Source organism: Dermacentor variabilis, chromosome 4 (genome assembly GCF_050947875.1).
Source record: "Dermacentor variabilis isolate Ectoservices chromosome 4, ASM5094787v1, whole genome shotgun sequence".
In the NCBI taxonomy this organism is placed as follows: domain Eukaryota; kingdom Metazoa; phylum Arthropoda; class Arachnida; order Ixodida; family Ixodidae; genus Dermacentor; species Dermacentor variabilis.
Genome location: NC_134571.1, coordinates 237,088,337 through 237,114,819, shown reverse-complemented (window position 1 = coordinate 237,114,819; position 26,483 = coordinate 237,088,337). Strand labels below are relative to the sequence as shown.

Sequence of the window (26,483 nt, the reverse complement as noted above, 5' to 3'; positions counted from 1 at the left end):
AATAAAATGATGAAAGCTCTAAAAACCTTGCCCCGCTAACACCACAAGCGTTAAAAAAAAGGACAGCGCCGTGCTCATTTATTGCCGCTTCAACACTGGACAGCAAACCCTCATGTGGCAAAGAATAAAACAAATCTTTTATGTCAACAGAGAATGCAGTTAAACACTCGCCGTAAGTGAAAATCTACTTTCAAATTTCTATAATAATTTACATACTTCTAGAAGAAGCTGATTGTTTGCTCACACTCGGCCACGGCCACCCTCATAGGAAGTGAACTTTGGCCACACTGCTTATCGTTGTCGGAGCCACCAGGTCTTGCTGATTTTGTCTTCTTTTGAAACTCAAATAGCCTAGAACCACACAAAACTTAATCAGCCCACATGCATGCTTGCCAGCACAGCCAGACTGGAGCACATGAGTGCGAGTGGGCACACAAGCCCTGTCATGCACAAAGGAAATGCTGCGCATATGTGCTGCATCTGCGTGTAGCTGTGGTCTACTACATAGTGTAGATATTGCGGCCGCTGTAGAGTGTCGTGATGTGTCTGCTGGCTGAGAGCACTGTGGCTTGCCAACGACAACCGTGCTTGATGCGACTTCCGACTTTGACTAAAGTCGGAAGTAGTGGCATCCACGTTAACATCCAAAACCACATTTAAATTGCGCAACATGGTCACGTTCAGTAGGCGGAGCATTGTGGGCACGCCCCACTCCACCGTAGCTTTCGCAGTGCAAGTCATTGACAAAGGGGCAGAAGCATCGTGCATAGGATGTTCAATTGCCAATAACTCCACTTCTGCCGAACACATTGAAGTACTTCTTGCGGCGAAGTATGTCTGAAATATGTAGCTAATATAACTTCAAAGGCATTTCCATTTCTTGACTTTCTTGAAAAGTTTCTTGTGTGAAAGCTTCTTTTTATTCTTTGTCAATTTTGATGAAACGCTGAGTTTATTTATTTCAATGTGCTAGTTTTAAATATACATCCAGTTTTCTTGCAGACTGTATATAACTTTCGAAAAATTGAAGAAATTCAGCTTTATTGCATAATGTGCTTCGAAGTGAGGTGTCTACCAAACTAGACATGGCATAATAATTATCGACATACGAAAATGATGTGGAACTAACAAAGAGTGCAAATAAGCAAGTATGGTGTTGTAACCCAATTTTATATCAAATGAGAACATTGCAAACTTCAGTGAGAGAAATCTATCTAGCTGCTAAAAAAGAAACATTTTAAATACATTTTATAATAAATGCAACAACATTATTTTGCTTATTTGCCCTCTACACAGCTTTGCCTTTCTGATAAAAAAAAATGATTACAGTGCTAACACTAGTAGAAGCAGAGATAATGCACTTCCAATACGGCATCATCAAAATTGTGGTTTTGAGAAAACAACAAAAACCATTTCACAACGATACATTGAAAGAAAGTTTGAAAAAAATGGCACCAAAAGCCATCAGTAGGCACTAGGTATAATTCGTGGCCGTTGCCGGTCGACGAGATAGCGTGTACTGCAACTATGTTCACTTCAAAAGGATTACACGTTTTCGGGCCCTCAATTCCCCGTGAGCTCCATCCCTACACAACTTCACCGCAGATCTCGCAAACCACAGTCAGTTTAGTAGCGAGACCGTAACCCTGATCACTCTGCAGCAGCTAAGCAGAACCACCGCAACTATTACACGTGATAACGCCGAGAAGATTGTTCACTGCTGCAAGTCCGACGACAGCGTATGGAGCAGCGGGCTTCACGACCGAGGCTGCTGCAGTATCAGCGGTCGGATCTTCAACAAAACACTGAATTATTCACTCCCTGGCCGTCGTAGGTGCAATCTCATTGAGTGTAGCTTTCTCGTGTGCTCTTATCTCTATTACGCGAGTGTAACTGGGGTGTGCACAGTATATGCGTGATCCGGCAAAGCAGTTCAGGCGTCGACGTTCAGCAGCGGTATGACTTCAGCGGTGAGCTGTCAGGTATCCTGTGCGGACTGCGACGATGGAAACGCTTTCGGAAGTTTATTGCGTCTCGTATGTTTCCGCCCCATAATGATTCACGAAACGAAACGTTATCAGACCTCCAGCATATTCAGAATCGCAGTTGCGAGGCTAAGACAAAATGGCGGCTGTTTTCATCGTTTGAGCACTCGTGGTCCTTGTAACCAATCATGACTCGCCATCTTGGTCACATGCTCAATCTGGCCAATAATAGTGTGCACCGCGAATTTCTTTTTCTCTTGTTTTTTTCACGACCACAGCGCTGGCAATGTTGCTGACCGATGAATGAAGAAAGCCAGAAACATGAGCTTTCGAATGATACCAAAATGGTGCTGGCAGCACGCATAATTACCTAGTTAGGCGCGACGAAAATCGGGCATGATTTGTCCCCAATTTAAAGGGCAACGCTTGCAGATTCGCATCTTTAGATCATGGTAACGGAAGAACTAGGTGGTATTTTGTAACCAGATTTCGGAGATAGGTGTGGAAACGTGTTAGGAACGCAGAAATAGAAATTGAAAATTCGAATTTGAGCTGATTTTCAGTCCCAAAGACCCGGGTCCCCCCTTTGAGAATATTCTTATATATTTAGCAGAAGTTCATTCTTTAGAGATTGTGTCCTACTGTCCTAGCCATCACGTTCTGCCTCACAGGTGAGGCATACCCTGATGTACAAAAGTATATCTAAGCCCTTGCACTTCTTGCATAGACACGGATTGGGCAGGGTGGGATTCGGACTTTCCGTAATGATTGCACATGATTTTAACCAATATATTTAAGGACCTATATTTGGAAGCCAAATTACAGAATACGTGGGAGCCCTGTGGCGGAAACATCGGAGGATATGTAAGTGTTGAGCCTCCCCACAACTTCCAATAGCATTGTGAACATTGAAGGAAATTAATTTAGCCACCTGTTATTTTAGCACAAATGTATGACCATTTGGTTCTACTTGTTATTTCTATAACATTTCTTCCCAATTTCATTACTTCAGTGCCTTTATTCAGAACAATTCTATCAATTTTCATAGAGAAGGTTAACTGCCATGAGTTGAAAAATGCCCAGTGCACTGGCCACGAAATCAAATGGAGCCACCTCCTGGCAGACACTGGCTGAATCACGCACAGTGTGGATTGCACCAGACACCATCTGCTAGCCACTGCTTGTTTGTTTACATGGGCATGTACGGCATGCATATCCTCTAAAGTCCCTTTGTGCTGTTATTGCAATGAATGTAAATGCTGGTATGCATATTTGATGAGGTACAGAAGCAGCTAACTTGATTCTGTAGACTTTGGGTTTTGATATTGTCACGTGGTCGTGACGTCAACGAACACAGTAGCAATACTGTGAAACACAAAACTAACTTTTATTGGGCGAACCTGTGCCCACAAAAGAGGCTACACTTATAGCACAACGATAGCGGCGAACACGGTCGGCGATCGTCGGAAATCTAATCAGCGGGTCAAGCGCGTCGGCTTTTATAGAGCAGTCGTCGAATGTTCCAGACTAATCGTTCGGACCCGCGTGCCTTCCACAATGTTCTACACCATTCGCGTTACGCGATGGAATCAAATAACACAAGGTTCGGCGACAACAGACAGCCGGGTAGAAGCAACGATAACTTTCCACAAACATCGGATACATGCAGGCGCGTCTCTCGCTGTGCGATTACATTTGTTAAGCGGCGAAACGTGGTCGCCCGATAAACATAAGTACACGTGTCAATACCCCCCTCTTAAAAAGCATCGACCCGATGCTGCAAACAAACGAAGGTAATAAACAAAAGCACTCGTAGCAAAGAAAAGAACAAAAATGGCGAAGTTTGTCAGCGTCCGTAAGAGGGTTTAAGGCGCACCACGTGGACCACTTCAGATCGTGCGCGGCGCCGGTGTGAATATATGCGAAATGCCGCCTGGCACGACCTCATAGTCCAGAGCGCCAATACGTCGGATGACCTTGTAGGGTCCGAAATAGCGTCGCAGTAGTTTCTCACTCAGTCCTCGTCGGCGTATCGGGGTCCATACCGAAACACGGTCGCCGGGCTGGTACTCGACGAAGCGTCGTCGGAGGTTGTAGTGTCGGCTGTCGGTACGCTGCTGGTTTTTGATCCGTAGGCGGGCGAGTTGTCGGGCTTCTTCGGCGCGCTGGAGATAGGTAGCGACGTCAAGATTCTCTTCGTCAGTGACGTGCGGCAACATGGCGTCGAGCGTCGTCGTCGGGTTCCTGCCATAAACCAACTTGAACGGCGTGATCTGTGTTGTTTCTTGCACCGCCGTGTTGTAAGCGAATGTTACGTACGGCAGGACGGCATCCCACGTCTTCTGTTCGACGTCGACGTACATCGCTAGCATGTCGGCGAGGGTCTTATTCAGCCGCTCCGTAAGACCATTCGTCTGCGGGTGGTAGGCCGTTGACCTCCTGTGCCATGTCTGACTGTAGTTCAGAATGGCTTGAGTGAGCTCCGCTGTAAAGGCCGTTCCTCTGTCGGTGATGAGGACTTCTGGGGCGCCATGTCGCAGCAGGATGTTTTCGGCAAAGAATTTCGCGACTTCGGCTGCGCTACCTTTCGGCAGTGCTTTAGTTTCAGCGAAGCGGGTGAGGTAGTCCGTCGCCACGACGATCCACTTATTTCCGGTTGTTGACGTCGGAAAGGGTCCCAGCAAGTCCATCCCGATCTGCTGGAATGGTCGGCAAGGAGGCTCGATTGGCTGTAGTAATCCGGCTGGCCTTGTCGGCGGTGTCTTGCGTCGCTGACAGTCTCGGCATGTTCTGACATAACGGGCGACGTCGGCGGTCAGGTGCGGCCAATAATACTTTTCTTGTATCCTCGATAGTGTCCGGGAAAATCCTAGGTGACCAGAGGTCGGATCGTCATGTAGGGCGTGCAATACTTCTGGACGAAGTCCTGACGGGACAACAAGAAGGTAGTTGGCGCGGACTGGTGAAAAGTTCTTCTTCACGAGTAGATTGTTTTGAAGCGTGAAGGAAGATAATCCGCGCTTAAACGCCCTGGGGACAACGTCGGTGTGCCCTTCCAAATATTCGACGAGGCCTTTTAGCTCCGTGTCTGCCCGTTGCTGTGCAGCGAAGTCTTCCGCGCTTATCATTCCAAGGAATGCGTCGTCATTCTCGTCGTCTTGCGGCGGCGGGTCAATGGGGGCGCGTGATAGGCAGTCGGCATCGGAGTGTTTTCGTCCGGACTTGTAGGTTACAGTGATGTCGTATTCTTGTAGTCTGAGGCTCCACCGCGCCAGTCGTCCTGAAGGATCCTTTATACTCGCTAGCCAACACAACGCGTGATGGTCACTGACAACTTTGAATGGCCTGCCATAAAGATAAGGGCGAAATTTAGCTGTAGCCCAAACGATGGCAAGGCATTCCTTTTCGGTCGTAGAATAGTTGCCTTCCGCTTTTGACAGCGACCGGCTAGCGTAAGCTATCACCTGTTCGACTCCGTTTCTCCTCTGGACTAGAACGGCACCGAGGCCTAGGCTACTGGCGTCAGTATGGATTTCTGTATCGGCGTACTCGTCGAAGTGCGCAAGTACCGGCGGCGACTGCATGCGTCGTTTGAGTTCTTCAAATGCGTCTGCCTGCGGCGTTTCCCATTTGAACTCAACATCACATTTAGTTAGACGTGTCAACGGCTCGGCGATGCGTGAAAAGTCCTTGACAAAGCGCCTGTAGTAGGCACACATGCCAAGGAATCTACGCACTGCTTTCTTGTCGATGGGTTGCGGGAACTGCGCGATTGCAGCTGTCTTTTGCGGGTCTGGACGGACACCAGATTTGCTGATTACGTGGCCTAGGAACAGAAGCTCATCGTAAGCGAAGCGGCATTTTTCCGGCTTCAGAGTAAGCCCTGACGACTTGATGGCTTCTAGTACTGTCGCAAGCCGCTTGAGGTGATCGTCGAAATTTCCGGCGAAGACGACGACGTCATCCAAGTAAACGAGACAGGTCTGCCATTTCAATCCTGCTAATACCGTGTCCATGACGCGCTGGAACGTTGCAGGCGCCGAGCACAGTCCGAATGGCATAACCTTGAACTCGTAGAGGCCGTCTGGCGTGATGAAGGCGGTCTTTTCGCGACCTCTTTCGTCGACTTCTATTTGCCAGTAGCCAGACTTGAGGTCCATCGATGAGAAGTATTTAGCGTTGCAGAGCCGATCCAATGCGTCGTCTATCCGTGGGAGGGGGTATACGTCTTTCTTCGTGATTTTGTTCAATCGACGATAATCGACGCAGAAACGTAGGGTTACGTCCTTTTTCTTAACTAAAACTACTGGAGAGGCCCACGGGCTTTTCGACGGCTGGATGATGTCGTCGCGCAGCATTTCGTCGACTTGGTGTCTTATAGCTTCGCGTTCTCGCGTCGAAACTCTGTAAGGGCTTTGGCGGAGTGGTCGAGCACACTCTTCGGTTATTATGCGATGCTTTGCGACTGGGGTTTGTCGAATCCTCGATGACGTCGAAAAGCAGTCTTTGTATCGTCGAAGCAGACTTCTGAGCTGTTGCTTCTTAATCACGGGGAGACTTGGATTTATGTCGAAGTCTGGCTCGGGAGCTACGGTCGTCGGGGTAGATGCGACAGAATCGGAGAGGACAAACGCATCGCTGGTTTCCTGAATTTCCTCGATGTATGCGATCGTCGTGCCCTTGTTGATGTGCTTGAACTCCTGGCTGAAGTTTGTCAGCAACACCTTCGTGTTTCCTCCGTGTAGTCGAGCGATCCCTCTTGCGACGCAAATTTCACGGTCGAGCAGTAGACGTTGGTCGCCTTCGATGACGCCTTCTACGTCAGCGGGTGTTTCGGTGCCGACCAAAATGACAATGCTGGAGCGAGGCGGGATGCTCACTTGATCTTCGAGCACCCTCAAGGCGTGGTGACTACGAGGGCTCTCCGGCGGTATCGCTTGATCTTCCGACAGCGTTATTGACTTCGACTTCAGGTCGATGATTGCGCCATGTTGGTTCAGGAAGTCCATGCCGAGAATGACGTCTCGTGAACACTGTTGGAGGATAACGAAGGTGGCAGGGTAAGTCCGGTCATGAACGGTAATTCTTGCCGTGCAGACTCCAGTCGGCGTAATGAGGTGTCCTCCAGCGGTTCGATTTTGAGGGCCTTCCCATGCAGTTTTAACTTTCTTGGCGATGTGTCCACTTTTGGACACAATGGGCGGCGATGTGTCCACTCATTACGGAGTAATCGGCCCCTGTGTCCACTAAGGCGGTAACTGCGTGGCCGTCGAGAAGCACGTCGAGGTCGGTGGTTCTTTGTCTGGCGTTGCAGTTACGTCTTGGCGTCGGATCACGGCTGCGTCGTGTTGAACTAAAGCTGGAACGGTGCGTCGTCAAGTCGTCTTTCGTCGGTGTAGTCTTGGCTTCCCGACTTCGTCGGGACGGCGGCGTGTCGTTATTATGTCGTCGAGATGGTCTCTTCGGCGTCTTAGTCGGCGGCGGAGGATCTTCGTCAGTTCGACGAACAGCAACCGCACCTCCATCGGTTGCTGCTTTTAGTTTTCCGGGTATGGGCTCGCAGAGTGGCCGCGGGCTGGGCCAGTGTATGGTCGGCGCCGCGGCGACAGGTAGCGGCCTGGTGATGGCGAACGCGACGGTCGTCGAGAGCTCCACTGAGTAGCGGCGAGGTAATCGGCGATATCGCGGGGGCGTTCACCTTGCTGCGGGCGCGGAGCGTTCACGGCGAAACCTCGCAGTCCCATCTCCCGGTATGGACATCGTCGGTAGACGTGACCCGCTTCTCCGCAGTGGTAGCAGAGCGGGCGGTGGTCAGGAGCGCGCCAAATGTCCGTCTTCCTCGCGTAGGTGCGCTGGGCGACGGGTGGTCGTGCTGGCAGTGGCGGCGGCGCACGACGGAACTGCGGCGTGACAGGGCCCTGGCGCGGTCGCGGAGGGGGACCTTGACGGCGTGCGACGGCGGCGTAGGTCATCGCTTGCGGCTCAGGCTGGGGTGATTCAGGGGCTACTCCAAGTTGTTGTTGGAGCTCCTCACGCACGGCGTCGGCAATCGAAGCCACTTGAGGCTGTGATGATGGGAACAGCTTTTGTAGCTCCTCCCGCACGACAGCGCGGATAGTCTCGCGTAGGTCGTCGGTGGCCAGTGACTGAACTCCGGCGTAGTTTGTAGAGTTCGTGCGGCGGTCGAATTGCCGATTTCGCATCTCGAGTGTCTTCTCGATGCTGGTGGCCTCGCGAAGAAACTCGTCGACGGTCTTCGGTGGGTTTCGTACCATTCCGGCAAAAAGTTCCTCCTTCACACCACGCATCAGCAGCCGGACTTTCTTCTCCTCGGGCATTTCAGGGTCGGCGTGGCGGAAGAGACGGCTCATTTCTTCCGTGTAGATCGCGGTCGTCTCATTAGGTAGCTGCACCCGGGTTTCTAATAGCGCTTGCGCTCGTTCTCGGCGTACGACGCTTGCGAATGTCTGCAGGAAGCCGCTTCGGAAGAGTTCCCAGGTCATTAAGGTGGCTTCTCGGTTCTCGAACCACGTCCTGGCCGCGTCTTCCAAAGCGAAGAAGACATATCGCAGTTTGTCGTCGCTGTTCCAGTTGTTAAAGGTAGCGACTCTCTCGTACGTCTCAAGCCAGCTTTCCGGGTCCTCGAAAGTTGAACCGCGGAACGTCGGGGGCTCCCTGGGCTGCTGCAGCACGACGGGCGACGCTGGGGCTGCCATTGGGGTGGACTTGGTGGCAATCTTCCTGCTCGTCTCAGGTAGAAGTCCGTGCTCTGGGGGCAGTCCTTGCAGTCGGCAGCTAGCACGCTGGTCTTGGGCGATGTGGGTTTTATCCTCGGGCTTCGGGCTTGGATCGCGGCTTTGCGGGGGCGTTCGGTACATGAACGCACAAGCACCTCCACCAGATGCCACGTGGTCGTGACGTCAACGAACACAGTAGCGATACTGTGAAACACAAAACTAACTTTTATTGGGCGAACCTGTGCCCACAAAAGAGGCTACACTTATAGCACAACGATAGCGGCGAACACGGTCGGCGATCGTCGGAAATCTAATCAGCGGGTCAAGCGCGTCGGCTTTTATAGAGCTGTCGTCGAATGTTCCAGACTAATCGTTCGGACCCGCGTGCCTTCCACAATGTTCTACACCATTCGCGTTACGCGATGGAATCAGATAACACAAGGTTCGGCGACAACAGACAGCCGGGTAGAAGCAACGATAACTTTCCACAAACGTCGGATACATGCAGGCGCGTCCCTCGCTGTGCGATTACATTTGTTAAGCTGCGAAACGTGGTCGCCCGATAAAGATAAGTACACGTGTCAATATGATTTATTTATTTATTTATTTTATTTCAGCATCAGACGAAAACAGAGCCTGATGCAGGAACAGAAGCTAAAGGCTGATGGAGCCTGACAAGACCTCTGACCCTAAACAGTCTCCAGCGGTTACAGATACAACACAAATCTTAGAAACAAAGGAAATAAAGTTAAAAAAAATGCAGCATTTGACACCTGTACACAAACGTATTGCATATACTGTTGCACACAAATGACACATAACAAATCATACATAATAGGACGCTAAGCAATTTACTTGAATAAATCAGCACAAACAGCTGTTGTACAAAAACATACGAATGAAATATAATTGTCAGTGAAGCTGAATAATGTTGCTTGAAACGACACAAAAGTAAGATAAAAGCAATTGCTAGAGTCATTTTGTGTTATATAGAGTTTTATGTATCCTTTGTGAGAAGACAGTAAAATATGAAAAACACTTCAATTTTGGCTATAGTTAAATTGGCAAGATAACAATAGCTCCCTAAGTTGGCTTTTAAATGCTTTTAATTTGCATTCAAAGTTTAGCTTACCTTCAAATTTGTTTAAGATTGCAGGTATTTGATACGCCATTGTTTGCCTTCCATCACTTGTTCGGATTTTTGGTGTTCGGTGTTTTCGGTGCCTCAAAAGGTATTCAGCGTTTTCAGAATCCATAATTCTGTATAGTTTCTTCTGATGGATTACTTGCAGCGCTTTTAAATAATATAACTGGTCTGCCTTTAGGAGGCCGTGTTTCCTAAACAGAGGAGCGGTTCTTAAGTCCTGTGCATTACCATAATAAGACTCAAAACAGCGCAGAATTTTCTTCTGCAAAGTAATAAGTTTAGTATAATTGTATTCCGTAGTAGTGCCCCAAACCATTAAGCCATAGGTTAATTTGGAATAAAAAAGTGAATAATAAATCTTCTTTTTCAGCCAGAGTGGCATGAGCGCGGATATCCGGTATAGACATCCAACTGTGCGGGCAAGATCTACACTTAGGTTTCTAATGTGCACTGACCAGCTCAAGTCTTCCTGAAACCAAACCCCGAGAAATTTTTGTGTCTGAACTTGTTTTATAAGGGTGTTTTCAAATTTCACGTTAAGTTTGTGGTGTAGAGGTTTGTTGGGAGGACGAAATATGACATATGTTGTTATTGAGGCATTTAATCTTAACTTGTTTCTGCTTAAACCAGTTTGAAAGATGAACAAGGTAGTCATTTACAGAGGATTCAAGTGTCAGTAGGTTATGCGAAGAGAAAAAGACATTGGCATCATCAGCATACATTATGGTTTCAGCAGAACTACCAATTTTGACAATGTCATTGATATAGACAAGAAATAGTAATGGGCCCAATATTGATCCTTGTGGTACTCCTTGCTTTAGCTTCGCGAGTGTTGATACCGCATCATTAATTTTCACCAACTGATAAGGATCATTCAGATAACCATCTAGAAGATCTAGTACAATACCTCGGACACCTTATCTTGATAATTTGTTAAGTAATAAATCGAACTGTATAGAATCAAAAGCTTTCTGAATGTCTAAAAACAAACCTAGTGTATATTTTCTACATTCCATGTTTTCGATTATCCTGTCTTTGATGTGTACGAGAGCGTGTTCTGTCGACCGATGCTTGCGAAAGCCATATTGACATTGAGTTATCACCTGATGCTTTTCTAAAAATGAAACTAGCGTCTCATGAATGGCGCATTCAAATATTTTAGATAGTGTAGGAAGTACTGAAATAGGTCGGTAGTTAGATAAATTGTTTCTATCACCTCCTTTGAAAATTGCGGTGACTTTGGCAATTTTTAATAGCTTAGGAAATACGCCTGTTGTTAGAGTGAGGTAATTATGTAGCTAAGAACTTCACATATTAAAGGTGATATTAATTTTATTTCATTTGGACGAAGTTCATCCACCCCTGGAGCTGTATTATTTTTTAGCTTGCCAATTATACTTGAAATTTCACTAGGATCAGTAGGTTTCAGGAAAAGAGAGTGATTCAATATGCTGTCTAGTGGCATACTGTCGTCGCGGACTGTTTTGCTCATGGTATTGTAGGAGCCAGCATCTACAAAATGTGTGTTCATTGTATTAGCTAGTCGTTCACCGATGAGTGTTTTACCATCAACTACGAGCTGCGTAATCCTATCCCTAGCTTTTGTTCTTGAAGTGAGCGAGTTTATAACCTCCCATATTTGTCGCTGATTATTGTATATGCTCTCAAAAAGATTCTGATAGTAGTACTGTTTTGCTTTTCTTAACTCAGTCGTTAAAGCATTCTGATACTTCTTAAACTCTGTGAATGTATTTGGATCCCGTGAATGGATAAAATCATGGAATAACTTATTTTTTATTTTGATACAGTGATGAAGCTCTGAATTAATCCACGGTTTCTTGTGTTTTCTTCTATTACGACCGGACGGCTGTAATACAGGAAATGCAGCATTGTATAAAGCGTGTAGTAAAGAAAAGAATTTCTCGTAAGCGTTGTCTGCATTTTCGTCATTGTAAACCTCACTCCTGTCGATCAGACTGACCAAGTGGAAAAATTCTTTTTGTCTTGGAAGGTTTATGGCTCGTCTACCTTCTCTGTTAATATAGGGCTTGTCATAGTGCTTAGTAATTGAAAAAAATAAAAAAAAACTGGCAGATGATCACTAAGATCATATGAAAATATTCCGCTGAAGACGTCTCGTGGACTGAAGTTTGTTATGCAAACATCCAAAACAGTGGCAGTTTGTTTTGTAAGTCTTGTAGGTTTATTTATATGGTTTGCGAAGCCATACGTAGATAACAGTGTCTCAAAATTTTCAACGTAAGCATCATTAAAACTTAAGTCGATATTGATGTCCCCCATAATAATGCAAGATGCGTTTGAAAAGACAGGGGAAGCCAACAGTAAGTCCACAAACTACGAAACAACGTTTGTGCCCCTAGCAGAGGGCAATAAAGAGCGACCACCACTATTTTGTCGATACGCAAACACAAACATTCAAAATTGGCATTCATTACCGAGAAATCACTAAACAGTTCATAAGAAAAGGTATTCTTAAAGTAGATAGCCAGCCCTCCACCCTTTTTTTGCCTACGACAAAGATGTTCAGACCAATAACCTGGAAAGTTTGGTTTTGTGTCATTATCTGAAAGCCATGTTTCAGTAAAGGTTAGAATATCGAAGTCAACTGATAACGAATGCAAAAAAACAGAAATGTCATCTGCCTTTGGTCGAATGCTTTTGCAGTTTGCATGTAATGCAGAAAAAAACTTTCCACAAGAAAACTCACGATTAAAAGCGTCAGCTGTGTAGTATCTGCTGTCCTCCTCTGGGTTCATCATCATGAACAGGAAAGGCAATTAAATCACATTCAATTTAGTCTTCAACAATTGATTTTATCTAAGTCTCTTTCATGAGCAATGTGAATTATGTCAGAGTCTTCACCTTTACGTACAAGCACCTTGCCTCCAGTCGTCCAGGCAAATTTCCATTTGGCAGCCTTTTTCCTTTTAATCGCATTTGAAAGCAGTGACTTGTTTTTTGGAGTCAAGTGTTTGTTCACAAAAACCGGGGTTGTTCCTTCAAGACAGAGCATAGAGCTGTCTATCTTCTTTTTTCTGCACTTTGATAACAGCTCATTCCGCTGATTTCGTCTGACAAAGCGAACAACTATGTTCTTGACATCAGCATTGAATGTACGCACATAGTGACACGTGTCAATGTCAACCATGGTGTCAATGGTTACACCTACACTTTCGCCTATTTTGCTTGTTATTGCAAGCGGGTCCTTTCCATCCGGGACACCCTTAATCTCGAGGTTGTTGAGGCGCTGGTATTGCTCGAGCTCTTCACATCTTTGTGATAACCGAGCGTTTTCGCCTTTCAGTTCACTGTTCTGTTTGAGCAATTCCTGCATTTCAAGCCTCAAGTTTTTGACCTCATTAGTAGTATCTTTGACATCATTGCAAATATCAGTGCAGTAAGACACACTTTTCTCAAGCTCCCGCATTTCTTCCCGGAAATCACGCCTCAAATTCTCAAGAGCCCTTGTCATCTCACGCAAATCTTTTGTCGTGTCCTGTTCCGAAGGCACGCCACCCCCTTTTACAGTGCTCTTTCCAGTATCTTTTCCCGCCATTAGACATGAAAGCACATGCACAATACAGCACAGGCAACAACAGTAGATTGTTCGGCAGCAGTGCACTACAAGGATTTACAAAATTTGTGGCACAAAATTCCTCACCTGTGAAGGCAAAGAATGAATGGCGATCAGATCCGTGCTGTGCGTGCACCGCTGCCAAACTGTGCAATGCAGCCTGTGTGGCCTCTTTTATAGCGTGCGTTGTCTTCGGGGCGTTGCTGTAGAGGACAGTCACGGGACCAAGGTTTCAGCACAGGCGCACCGTCCGATGAACGCGTGGCAGTCTTCGGCGAAGATGGGCCGTGATAATCTGATGCGATCTGTAGCACTGCGAAGGCAAAGAATGAATGGCGATCAGATCCGTGCTGTGTGTGCACCGCTGCCGACCTCTTTTATAGCGTGCGTTGTCTTCGGGGCGTTGCTGTAGAGGTAGTCACGGGACCAAGGTTTCAGCACAGGCGCACCGTCCGATGAACGCGTGGCAGTCTTCGGCGAAGATGGGCTGTGATAATCTGATGCGATCTGTAGCACTGCGAAGGCAAAGAATGAATGGCGATCAGATTCGTGCTGTGTGTGCACCGCTGTCGAACTGAGATAATTTACGCACTAAAAAAAAGAACATTTAGCATAATTTTAAACAAATGAGGTAGTCAGCGTGAGAAGTGAATACTGCATTTTAGTGACTTCTTGAGGCAATATGTTAATCATTTTGCAACTGTTGTGATACCACGAAACATTTATGAGGCAGCACGTTGGTCACTGAGCAGAGGAAAAAAAAAAGAAGCTCCCATGTCATATCACAGGACATAATCTTAGGGACATAATACTGACTGTTGCTTAATGGTTACACGACAAGTCGCAGCTGTGCCTGAGGTTGCTCTGATTCCACTATAAAGAAATGACATTGCCTCGAAAATGAGTTGTGGCTCATGGTACTTTGATATGCTGCTAGAAAAATATTCAGTATATTCCAGCATATCGCTGAAGGTCATGTGTGATGCGAGCAATAGGATGGAACATATTGAGCGATTTTCTGGCGCCATACCAAAGTGCCAAGTGCTAGAATACGATGTTATTCCCGTTGTATGCTATCTGTGTAACTGAAGCCAATGACGGCTCAATGCAGCAATCACACGGATACAGCGAGCGCCTGAGTCTGCAAATATGTCTTTACCTATCCATGCTAATGTGCCGACTGCCATCTATAGTTTGATGTCGTGGCGAATAGGCAGCATGTTTCTTTCTTACTGGGACATTGGGCCTAGTGACACTTGTACAGTACTCGTTTTGTAAAAAAAAAGAGAGAGAGAAAAAAAGGAGAGGTTGCATTGCGTACATTGTGCCCTCCTTTCTTTGTTTTTATTGATATTAATATGTTCTGAAGTTCTATTTTTTTCTCAGCAAACATGTTCTGGGGCAGTGCAACATGTTGCATGAAGTGAAAATTCATTTTAGGCTATGAATGGCCTTGCGAGAAAGTTGCTCAGGTGAAACATTCACAGTCAGTCTGACAACAAGGACGACAATGATAAAGCAAGGAACAATGATGATGTCAACATCAAGATGGCAAGTGCAAAGGTGGCACGATGGCTCGAGGTCTGAGTGCAATATATATATGTAACGACTTTCTTGTTTGCGACTACTGTCAAGAAAATGCTTCACAAGGTGTGGCTCAGTCGCTATGTTAACTGAGTGCTTGATTGAAAAGTGTCCTGGTGACTATTGCACTGCAGGCATACACGTACAGTGCGTCGTGCGACAGCTGTGGCGATGGGGCAGAGAAGCTCTTTGAGTTTGTGCTGCTGATCGGCTACCGGTGCATCGACCCCAGCATGTCTCCCCAGCCTGATGTGCTGCACCGCTATCCGAAGGAGGTACGTGAAGCTGCTGCGGCAGGCTTTGCCTCAAGTGGCTGGGCTTGTGTTAACAAAATGTTCAGCATGGGGGTAGACAAAGAATTGCAAATTAGGGCCACCCGGATGAACTATATATGCATTAGCTTGCTTTCATTGTTATTAAAGATATTCACTTAAATAATTTTGTATTAAAATGAAGTCGACACACAACTCTAATAGATGAAGAAAACAGGCTGGCTTTAGGAAAGGATATGCAACAATGGATCACCTCTATTATGTCACCAGTCTTGAAATTGTCATGTTTCCAAAGTATAGCCAGTCTATCAATGTGGCCCTCATGAATCGCAAAAAGATGTTCGTTTTAGCAACTGTCATGGGGGCATTATGTGGTCAGAGAGTACAGAAAGCATATGTGGATAGCTTAGTGAATATGTGTAGAGATTCCACAACTATTGAGTACAGTGAAAGCTGAGTATAGTGAATCTCATGGGACCACTAAAGATCACTCATATTTTGAAATATGATTGTATCAAAAACACACAAATTGGCTTTAAAAACTAAAGTCAACAGCAGGAATCGCCTAAATCTGCAAGCAGCACATCCGCAAAAGGGTTTATGTACGGGTTCTACGCGGTTGACCTCCGATGTGTTGCCCGGCTGTATTCCAAAATGGCTTCGCTCGAACACAAGTTTTAAGTAAACATAGTAACCAACTAACGCTTGAAATCATCGAAGCAGTGCACATCACCTGGTCAAAAAACGCATGAGTCAGTAGCCCCTCCTTATCGATTACGTCCAAAGAACTGGCATATTAAGGGGGGGGGGGGAATATGATGATTACAGTTATGTCCCTTGTTCAGTGTGGCATGTATGATTGACTGTGAATATATGTATGTTTTTTGGTTTCTCCTGTTGGTTGGAGCTGTTATACATTCTTCGTTCCAAGCAATAAACTTCAGTTGCCAGTCAGCGCTTTTCCGTGTCGTGTCTTCCTCCTTGTCCCCGTTAAAACCACGCTGTTCTGTTTCAAATATGGTTTATGTCAATTATGAAGACCATAGTAGTAGTTGGAACTTGCGTTTATATCATTCCTGCCTGGTGCCCTCGGAGCTCGTACAGACCTCAATCTGTTTACACTTCACAAGTGTGTGTCACATATGTCACTGTGCCGACAGCCATTGAAGTAAAGTTGTGAGCCTCTGCAGCAGGATGACACTGCAGTGATGATGACCCAGGGATTCTTGAGTTGGCTACCACACAATAACCATGCAGCAGTGTGAGGATAGATAATGCACCTTGAGCCATTGCAACCACTACACATAAAATCGCTGATAATGTTGCTGACTGTCAGTTAATCGCACAGCAAGCACTTACATAATTTTTGCATATCTGAACATGCTACATCACTGCTGCCAAAGGTTACTGAAGCCCCAAAGTGTCCATGAGTTTTATCAATTTTCTTGTGTTATTCGCCTGTTTGGGCTGATCCATCTCTGGTTTAGGTGGTGTTCTAAGCAAACCTACTTTTCGACCACAATCTTTTTTTCCCCAATGCTTCAGTACTGTCACAGTTGTGAACATGCAATGTGTATGATCATGCGGCCTTCACAGTGCCTATGGTGCTACTGGGGGTAGATTTTATTTCTGCAGGCTATGATAGCTGCAGGCAATGTCAATAAGTCTGGTTTATAACCCCAGCCGACAAGAAATATCTGCTGCTGATGGTGGTGCCCCTTTCTTTATGGTTTTGTAATTTGCAGATATGCGTGATAATCCAGGTTACAAATTCATTATTTTGAAGTGCTACTGATACAGAGAAAGCATAAATTTCGCTTGTTTTTTTGGAAATATTCAGTGTTTCTAAATTTGTAATATACTAAAACATTTTCACATATAAATAGGCTTTCGGCTAGGGACTTTCAAATTTTCATTAATGTGAAAAAATGGGTAATATTAAGTTTGTAGTTACGAGATTTCATTGTACTTCTTAAAAAGGGATAGAATATCCGATAATGGTGTGAAGCATGGTCTGAGTCAATAACATTAAACAATATAAAAGTAACCATAACATGGTGGACACAGGCCAAACTGATTAACTTCTAAGGAACTTAAGTTCTTTCTTACAAAGTGCTATGGAAGGGGAACTAACACAGGTGGCTCCTAACTGACACATTGAAAATACCTCAAAGATTTCTCTGGCCATCTGATTGCTGTACCTTTTCAATACACATGTCGTCCTAGAGTGGTGAACAGCCACACTTTGCACAATGAACAGCCAGATTACTGCCAGTCTTAATCTTGACACAGTGCGCATGCTCACGCAAACGTTCATTAATACAACATCCTGTTTGCCCTATGTAAGTTCAGCCGCAAGAGGTGGGAATGGAATACACTACATTGGTACTGCAATCTACAGGCTTGGCGACATGCTGCTTATTGCACAGTCCAGGTGTTCTCCGGCTTTCGTTGGCTTTTTTGCACATCCTTCCCAACTTGTAGGCGCAGTAAACACGACCTTTACACCGGCCCAGCCTGCGGCTTTCTTGATGCGATGGGACACTCCATGTATATACGGGATCGCAACAGCCTTGGTTAAGTCGTCACCTGCTTCGTGCTGTTTCTTGGGGGAACGAGGCTCTTGCAATAAAACTTCCACCAAGGATGACAGCAGTTGTGCAGGATAGCCACTTGCCTTAAGCCGCTGGACTTGATTAGAGAGGCTGCTGGACATCGAGTGGGGGCAAGAACGATCGACCGCATTTCTAAGGGCCCCTAGGGCAATGGAGCGCTTCACCACTTTAGAATGGTTGGATGTGTAGAGGAGAAGGTGTTTTTTGGGACGCGGGGCATACATCCAACACATGTGCCCTTCCTGGAGGTGTAGTGCAAGGTCAAGGAAGCGGATTTGGCCGTTTTTCGGCAATTCTCTTGTGAATGTCAAACCTCGAAATCATAAAGAACTGAAGTTCCTTAGAAGTTAATCAGTTTGGCCTGTGTCCACCATGTTATGGTTACTTTTATATCGTTCAATGTTATTGACACATGCGCAGCAGGAGTTGACCGACAATGACTCGCCTTCCCCTTTTTCTTTCACTGTCTTTGTGCCCGTTGCGAATTGCATATATTTGTGAAGGCTCCAATAAAGGTGTTGGCAGTCAGCGCTCGTCCTGTGTCCTCCCTTGTCCGTGTCTTTTTTGTCGCTGTTGTAAATATGAATGATCTGGTGCCAACTAGCTTGCACCCAAACCCTTCTGAGTGGCAGCACATGCCAGGAAAGAAAAAGTTAGGAAAGTTTAAACATACAGACGGTGCCGTAAATGTATGGCACCAACCATTTTGGACTCGTTCGCGGTGCTGTATATTTACGTCAATGACCCTGAAAGGGCCAAAATTACGAACATGGATATAATGAATTGTCGGTTATAAAGAAGTAAATTTAAAATTTCCTTGGTCACGCTTTACTGTATGTACTGGTGCAATAGCCACAGGTGTTTTTTCCCCGAGATTTAGGGTAAAATCAGGGGTGCAGCCATTACACAGAGAAAAAGACATTTTTTTTTTCCGTAAATATTTTCGGTGGTACTTGCCATTATTGAACTACAGTACTCGCTTGTACTGGCTCTGGCTTTTCTTGGCAATTCCCATAGCACGACATACCTGCTAGCTGCAATAAATGGCGATGCCCCACAGACCAGTGACAAGAGTGTCTCTGAGGCAGCCGCTAATTATTGGAGGCAGCACTTTTGCTGCCTAGAAGTGCCAAAAGATCAGCACGGCTGCCTCGTCTTGCCACCGATAAAGAAAAAAAAAAATTACGGAATTGTTACATTGCTTAACAGATAACACTGCCAACCTTCTCACGTATATTAAAAATTACCCGTGTATGGCTACACAGGTAATGTTTAAATATATTTTTGGGGGGACTTTTTTTACAAAGTTTCAGGTGTGACTTTTACACGGGTGTGTCTTTTACGCGGCCATTACATGAGTATATATGGTATTTAGGTGGAATATTCTCCTATAATGAAATCAGAAATTCATGATTCGACTAGATATCGGTTATAGCGAAGCAAAATGTTAAATACCGTCAACAACAGATTTTTTGGGGCACCTGATTTTTGGGCCTGCGCAGTTATTTGAACTTAGCTGTGGCACCGCCACGTACCCCTAGCACTAGCACGTAACGCCTGTTTCACGTGCAAGTAGGGATTGTGCGATGGTGATGCTGTGGTGCGACTTTGCTTCACATGCATTTCTTTTTTTGTGATGCTGAAACAGCCTGTGGCTTCCCTTGATCACACGGGAGGGCGCATGTGAGATGCAGGTTTTGCGTAAAAATACATTGTACTGACTTATCTGTTTCATGTTTCACTTGCTCTTTCAAGACCGTATTATATAGAAATTTGGCTTGAAATTGGTCGAATGACGGAAGGTGCTTGCACTGCCTACATGTGCAAATGGCCTGGAGACCAGGCCTGGTCAGCCTTTAATCCAGTCCCCTTTTCCCCTCGGTGCCATTGAGCAGCGCCCTCTTTCGACTGAAGCACAACCCCACACACAAAAAAAAAAAGGCAGAAACAACAAAACCACGCATACGCTATTTTGCACCATGTGAATGGCAGCTTCAGTCAATGTGCTCCTCACTGGATGTCATCTGCTAAGAAAGTGCCGCCAGCTTGAGTGACACCATCCTTGTGACGTGCTCCTCGCGTCACTGCTTGTGAACCATTGGTCAGGTGCTGTTGGCGCTAACGAATTTTTCAAAGTGTTTCAGTCGTGATTGCAGTGAAAGCGCGCTGCTTCAAAAACAAGATTTTTGGGCATCTGTAGACTTGCTTGCATAGTATCGTTCCAACTTTTTGAGGATTGACCAACAGGCATGTTGAAAGTGGGACAACATTGCCAAGTTCCTTTGCCTTCAGTGATTGTTCGAAACAGCTAACCTCATTTGTGTGTCTGGACCAAAAGAAATGTCCCAAGGGTCATATTCAGCCTTCCATTTGTATCTGTCTTCTTTATTTTGCTACACCTAAGCTTTAACATTTTTTAATGCATTAGGATTATTGGGGTACTTCATGCACATTCCAGGGTCTATGTATGTATGTATGTATGTATGTATGTATGTATGTATGTATGTATGTATGTATGTATGTATGTATGCATGCATGCATGCATGCATGCATGCATGTATGTATGTATGTATGTATGTATGTATGTATGTATGTATGTATGTATGTATGTATGTAAGTACGGACGGACGGACAGGTGGTTGGGTGGGTGCATGTGTGTTTGTCTGTCGGTCTGTCTTTGAATCTAACCATTTTTCTGCCTACTTGAGTCACTGGGTTGTCAGTGGTGGAATAAATAGCAGATCAAGCAGCTGGACTTAGGTAGCAGTGTTCGAAACCAACCATCGGACCAACTTGGGTCAATGAGTATATGGCATTGTGTGTGTATGTGCCGCTCTTCAATGTACCTATTTCTTGCCGACATGGGTCACTGTAGATGGAGGACCAGGCAGGTACTGCTGTTCGTAGAAACACCGACTTGAAGGGCTGGGTGTATTCCACTTCAATGAATCAATGGTCTTCAATAAACCTCTTTGATGCCAACTTAGATCATTGGGTAGGTCCCAGTAATGTGTGCCACTTTTCAATTAACAGCTTTGATGCCAGCTTAGGTAACTAGGTAAGTGGCACTGAGAATGTGCTGCTCTACAGTGATGAAAAAAATCCTTTAAATAAGTGCTGAGTGGAATCGAACCCATGTCAGAAGGTCTTCATAAGGAGAGCAGCCTGGCTGTTTAACAGGCTGTGGCAACAAAATGCACTGTTTACCGTATTGACTCGATTCTAATGCACCCTCGATTGCAATGTGCACGTGTTCACTGTTGTAATAAATAGAAAAAGTTGGTTTTGCACCAAAGGAGAAGCGTTGATTGTGATAGCAAATTAGCAGAAAGCTATATGAAAAGTAAGCATAGTAGTTTTATCGGCCATATAAACTTTTAAACATTGGCTTACTAACCAAATTAACAAGCATGGCATCATGTACAAGCAAGCATGAACATGTCTCACTCAATGAACGCGGAAACTCTTGATCAAAACGTTGGAGTGAGGAAGTGCGATAGCAGGAGCTAGTGAATTGACCTTTGTGCGGCCTGTCGCTTCAACGCAACTTAAGCGACAAGAACACAACACGGAGTGCCTAGACTGTCTCCATCGCAGATTGCTTTCAAGATAGGTATCTGTATCTTTGGCGCATGTTATTGCTAGGTGGAGACATTGAAGTGAATCTGGGTCCAATGACCAAAGCACAAGAAAAGCTTGACATATAGTATTCAGTGCCGTACAATGCTTGGAAGCGAGTACAGTAATTCTAGCTTGTTGGAATCAGTGAACAAAGTGTTACACATACACATTGGACTAAAAAATTATCTTGAATTACTAACTAAACGCGTACATGAAGTTGAAGCTAAACTTGAGTCACTTTGCTCAGAGAGACCAATCTCAAGCCAAGACATTAATCTAGCAAAAATGCAAAATGAAATCCAGGATTTAGAATCAAAATTTGCATCAGGAGTGTCGCCTCAGTCTTGCAGCAGCAGCGAGCATGATATATAGATGATGCAAGACAGAATAGACGATTTGGAAAACTGCTCGAGGCACTCTAATCTTCTCTTTTATGGCATACAAGATACGGATGATTTGGAAGTCTGAGAAACGTCCGAGCAAATAGTAACTAAATTCTGCAAAGACCAACTAGGAGTATCAACAGCTTCAATCGCACGTGCGGATCACCTTGGATGATTTTCAAATAAACACACTCGACCAATTATTGTAAAGTTTTTCAATGAAAAAGAAATCGAAACAGTGCTTAGTAATGGCCACAAGCTGAAAGATACTAACTTTGGCATTTCTCGTGATTACTCCGAGGCGGTTCGCCATAAAAGACGTAAACTATGGCAGTTCTCAAAAACCATAACGAAAGAAAAAGACCGTGTAAGCCTTGTCTTTAACAAACTAAAAATAAACAAGGAAGTGTACATATGGGACACTCAAGCAAATTGTGCGAAGCTTCTTTCCCCGGTTGTGTCTCCAGTTTGACATGGCACCAACCTTTCAACTTCACCTAAGCTTCCACAAACACCACAAACATTAACAAATAGTATGATTAGTACTGAGGACGGTTGCTGCTTTTTGTTCACTAACATTAGAAGCGTTTTTCTAAAAATGTCGCACTAGCTTCACTAATCGACTCAATATCGGCCACAGTAATAGCATTAACTCAAACTTGGTTGAATCATGCTATTCCTAATGAAAACATATTCAACTGATTTTAATAGCTTTCGTTGCAATAGGAAAAATCGCTGACGTGGTGGTGTCCTCCTTGCAATAAACAGAGTATATTGGAGTGCCCATGGTTATTAACACTTTCCTTGAATGCATAGTGACTAGTTTTAAATTCAGATCGAGTAACATAACTCTTGGTGTCCTTTATCGCCCACCAGACCTCACTCATTGGTTCACAGCAGAATTTCATCACATTTTTATCGAACTTACTCATCTGTTTCCACATTCTATTGTAATCATTTTTGCTGATTTTAATTTCCCAGACATAGCATGGTCCACTCAGTCAACCTATAGTACACAGTCAGAGTCCCATGCGTTCCTCCAGTGTTTCTCGATTTCAGTCTAACCCAGTTAATTTCAAGCCCGGCACGATGTTCTGCGCACTCTTCTAATATTCTTGATTTGATCCTAACGAACAATCCAGATATATGTTCTGAAATGACTCATATTAGTGATCTATCCGATCATGATGTTTTAACTGGTCGCTTTGTTCCTTCCTCTATCAAAAGGCAAATTATCAGCAAGGAGATTAGGTGTTACAAAAGAGCTAACTTTGATCGTATTAACAATGAACTATCGCTTTTTTTTGTTGACTTTCTGAGAGATTACTTGTGTCGGACAGTAGAAGAAAACTGGTTACTACTTAAAAACGCACTCACTAATCTCATAGATAAATACATCCCAATCATTTCCATAAAATCCGATAACACTGCTCCTTGGTTTTCGCTAAACCTTCGTCGCCTAAATAACAAGAAAAAAAGATTATTCAGGCAAGCTGACAGAAATAGATCATCTGAATCCTGGCGTCCGTACAAAGCATGTGACAAAGAATACCAAAGTTTACTCAACTATAAACGGGACCTGTCATCGATGTTAACAACTGGCCCTCGGCACTTTTGACGTGTCATTAATCCCAAGCATAATCCTGACATCGTCCTTACTGATCATGACGGCGCAGCAATAACTGACACTGATTGTTCCCAACTACTGAATGAAACATTTTCATTGGTATTCACACGCGAATGTTTAGAACCGTTAGCCATCATGACTTGCACTGATTGGTTTATGCTGGAAGTAATAATTACAGATTCTGGAATTTATTCTCTCCTTACTAATCTTAAGATTTCATCTTCCGCTGATAATACTGGCTTAAATAAAACAATTCAAAAAAATATAGCCTCAGGCATCTTCCCAATACTGTTCGCCTTATTTTCACAATCACTACGAACAGGCGTTATCCCTCACGATTGGAAGGTGGCTAAGGTAGTGCCATTCTTCAAGTCTGGGGATCATTCTTCACCGCTTAACTATCAACCAGTTTTTTTAACAAGTAACATCTGTAAATTAGTCGAACATATTATACACTCCCAGGTCATTAACTACCTTGCAGAACATAACCTCATATTTAAGCAGCAGCACGGTTTTCGCAGAGGCAATTCATGTGACACTCAGCTCGCTGGCTTTATTCACGACATGCATTCATCAATAGACACCGGAATTCAAGTAGATGCCATATTCCTAGATTATTCAAAAGCATTCGACTGTGTCCCTCATCGTCGACTTATTCACAAACTTACACAGCTGAACATTGACTCTACTGTGGTCACATGGATAAAAGATTTTCTAACAGGATGCGATTTGCATCGGTTAACACTCGCAACTCATCTCTAGTCCCCGTAACATCTGGTGTACCACAGGGAAGTGTGCTTGGGCCCCTACTTTTTCTAATTTATATTAATGATCTACCAGAGCGCATCAAGTCCAATATCAGACTATTTGCTGATGATTGCATCATATATCATAATATTCACTCTGTGATCATGACATTCTTCAATCTAACCTAAACGCAATAAACGTATGGTGTTCAACTTGGCTAATGCCTCTAAATCTTGCTAAAACTAAATTCATGTCTTTTACTGATCAGGCACCCCGAACATCAACATCTTACATCTTAAACGACAGCCTTGTTGAACAAGTTTCCAGCTATAAATATCTTGGCGTACACCTAACCCCTAACTTGACGTGGAATTCTCACATTAACCATGCCCTCGTTTCTGCAAACCGTTCACTTGGTTTCCTTAAACATAACCTCAAACGTGCTCCCGTACACTTACACAAATTGGTGTGCACAACAGTAATACGCCCTAGAATAGAGTACGCGTCAGCCATATGGGATCTCCATCAGACATACCTAATAACTGACTTAGAAGCCCTGCAAAACCGTGCTGTATGCTTCTTTTCAGATTATTCACGAGAAACCAGTGTAACAGCATTAAAACATCACGCTGAGCTTGAAGCTTTGTCCCTTCGCCGTAATATATCTCGTTTAACGCTATTCCATAAGCTTTACTATCACGTATCTCTGCATAACAAGTTCATGTGTGAACCCTCAGCCATTTTTCCACGTTGGGATCATTCTTGCAAAGTCAAATGCATCATGTGTCATTCCCTCGCATTTGGTCAGTCAATTATACCTCGCACCGCGAAAGAGTGGAATAATCTGCCAATGCACATTGTCACCGAAACAAATGCCTCGAAATTCAGACGCTCTACGCAATACCATGCATACCTAATATATCACGTTTAACTCTCTGATCTATAAACAGAACTTTTTTTAATGCTCCAATAACCAAAGCCTCCATGACGTTGTCATAGTTTTTACAAGTCATTTACAGTTGCTGTACTGATAACTATTTCTATTTTTTTTTTTATATACGTTGATGCACTGTAATTTTGTCCCAGTTTTGTTTTTCTATTGTATTTACATTTACGCACTGTTTGCCTCACCGATGTAACCTTTACCCTATGTAATACCCTCCCTAGAGAGCCTTTAGGGTTATTGTAAAATAAATAAGTAAATATTTTACCTCTCACTTGGCAGTTCACCTCTAAATGACCTAACCAATTACATACCCGCCGTGGTTGCTCAGTGGCTGTGGTGTTGGGCTGCTGAGCACGAGGTCACGGGATCGAGTCCTGGCCACGGCGGCTGCATTTCAGTGGGGGCGAAATGTGAAAACACCTGTGTACTTAGATTTAGTTGCACGTTAAAGAACCCCAGGTGGTCGAAATCTCCAGAGTCCTCCACTACGGCGTGCCTCATAATCAGAAAGTGGTTTTGGCATGTAAAACCCCATAATTGAATTGAACCGGCTACATAGAAAACATTTCTGGTGTCCCCTTTGTCTACTAATTTGCCCCTGTTTCTTCATCTCTGCTACTGCTGTTGCGTGCGCATCTTTGTCACCCTTTCCCAAATTTCTCAATCCTTGTGCCTCTACAAACTGAGCTATGTGTTCTGCCATCTGCTCCACGGTTTGTAGTTTTCTCTCTTTAAGGAATATCGCCAAACTGCTGCTACACCTGGCAAGAAATTGTTCACCTACGACTTTGTCGCGAACCCATTCATACATTTTGTCCATCTCGGACAGCTCTATCCGTCTCTCAAAATAATTTGTTAGATGACAGGCGAACTGCTTGCCTTTTGCTGAATCTTAATTACATGACCTAAACTTCTCCCGGAACCCTACTGCGGTCAACCTCAATCTTTGCAATTAAGTTTTCTTCACCTTGTCATAGTCTTCCTAGGTATACTTTGTGGTGCAAAATACATTTCTTAAAAAGGGACAGAAAAAAGGAAGACAGTCAAGCGCCAACTGTCTTGGCGCTTCACTGTCTTCCTTCCTTTTGTCCCTTTTCATTAAATGTATTTTGCGCCACAATGTATACCTAGGAAATCTAAGCACCAACTTGCCCAAGAAGAATTCCTTTTGTCATAGTCTAATTTAAGCTGCTCTGCTGGCATACGCCCAAAGACACTCAGAGC

General features: G+C 44.6%; 1 protein-coding gene across 11 annotated transcripts in view; it reads left to right on the top strand.

Annotated features, from left to right (window-relative positions):
* Nucleotides 1–26,483, top strand: part of LOC142580219 (DENN domain-containing protein 2D-like) — a 674,834-nt gene that overhangs the window by 117,968 nt on the left and 530,383 nt on the right. For all 11 annotated transcript variants that reach the window (XR_012827652.1, XM_075691126.1, XM_075691127.1 and 8 more), the window contains exon 5: nucleotides 15,183–15,323. Coding sequence is in view for 10 of the 11 variants with exons in the window: in XM_075691126.1 (XP_075547241.1) it covers nucleotides 15,183–15,323 (141 nt within the window). In the remaining variant the exon portion in view is untranslated. The remainder of the gene's footprint in view (nucleotides 1–15,182; nucleotides 15,324–26,483) is intronic.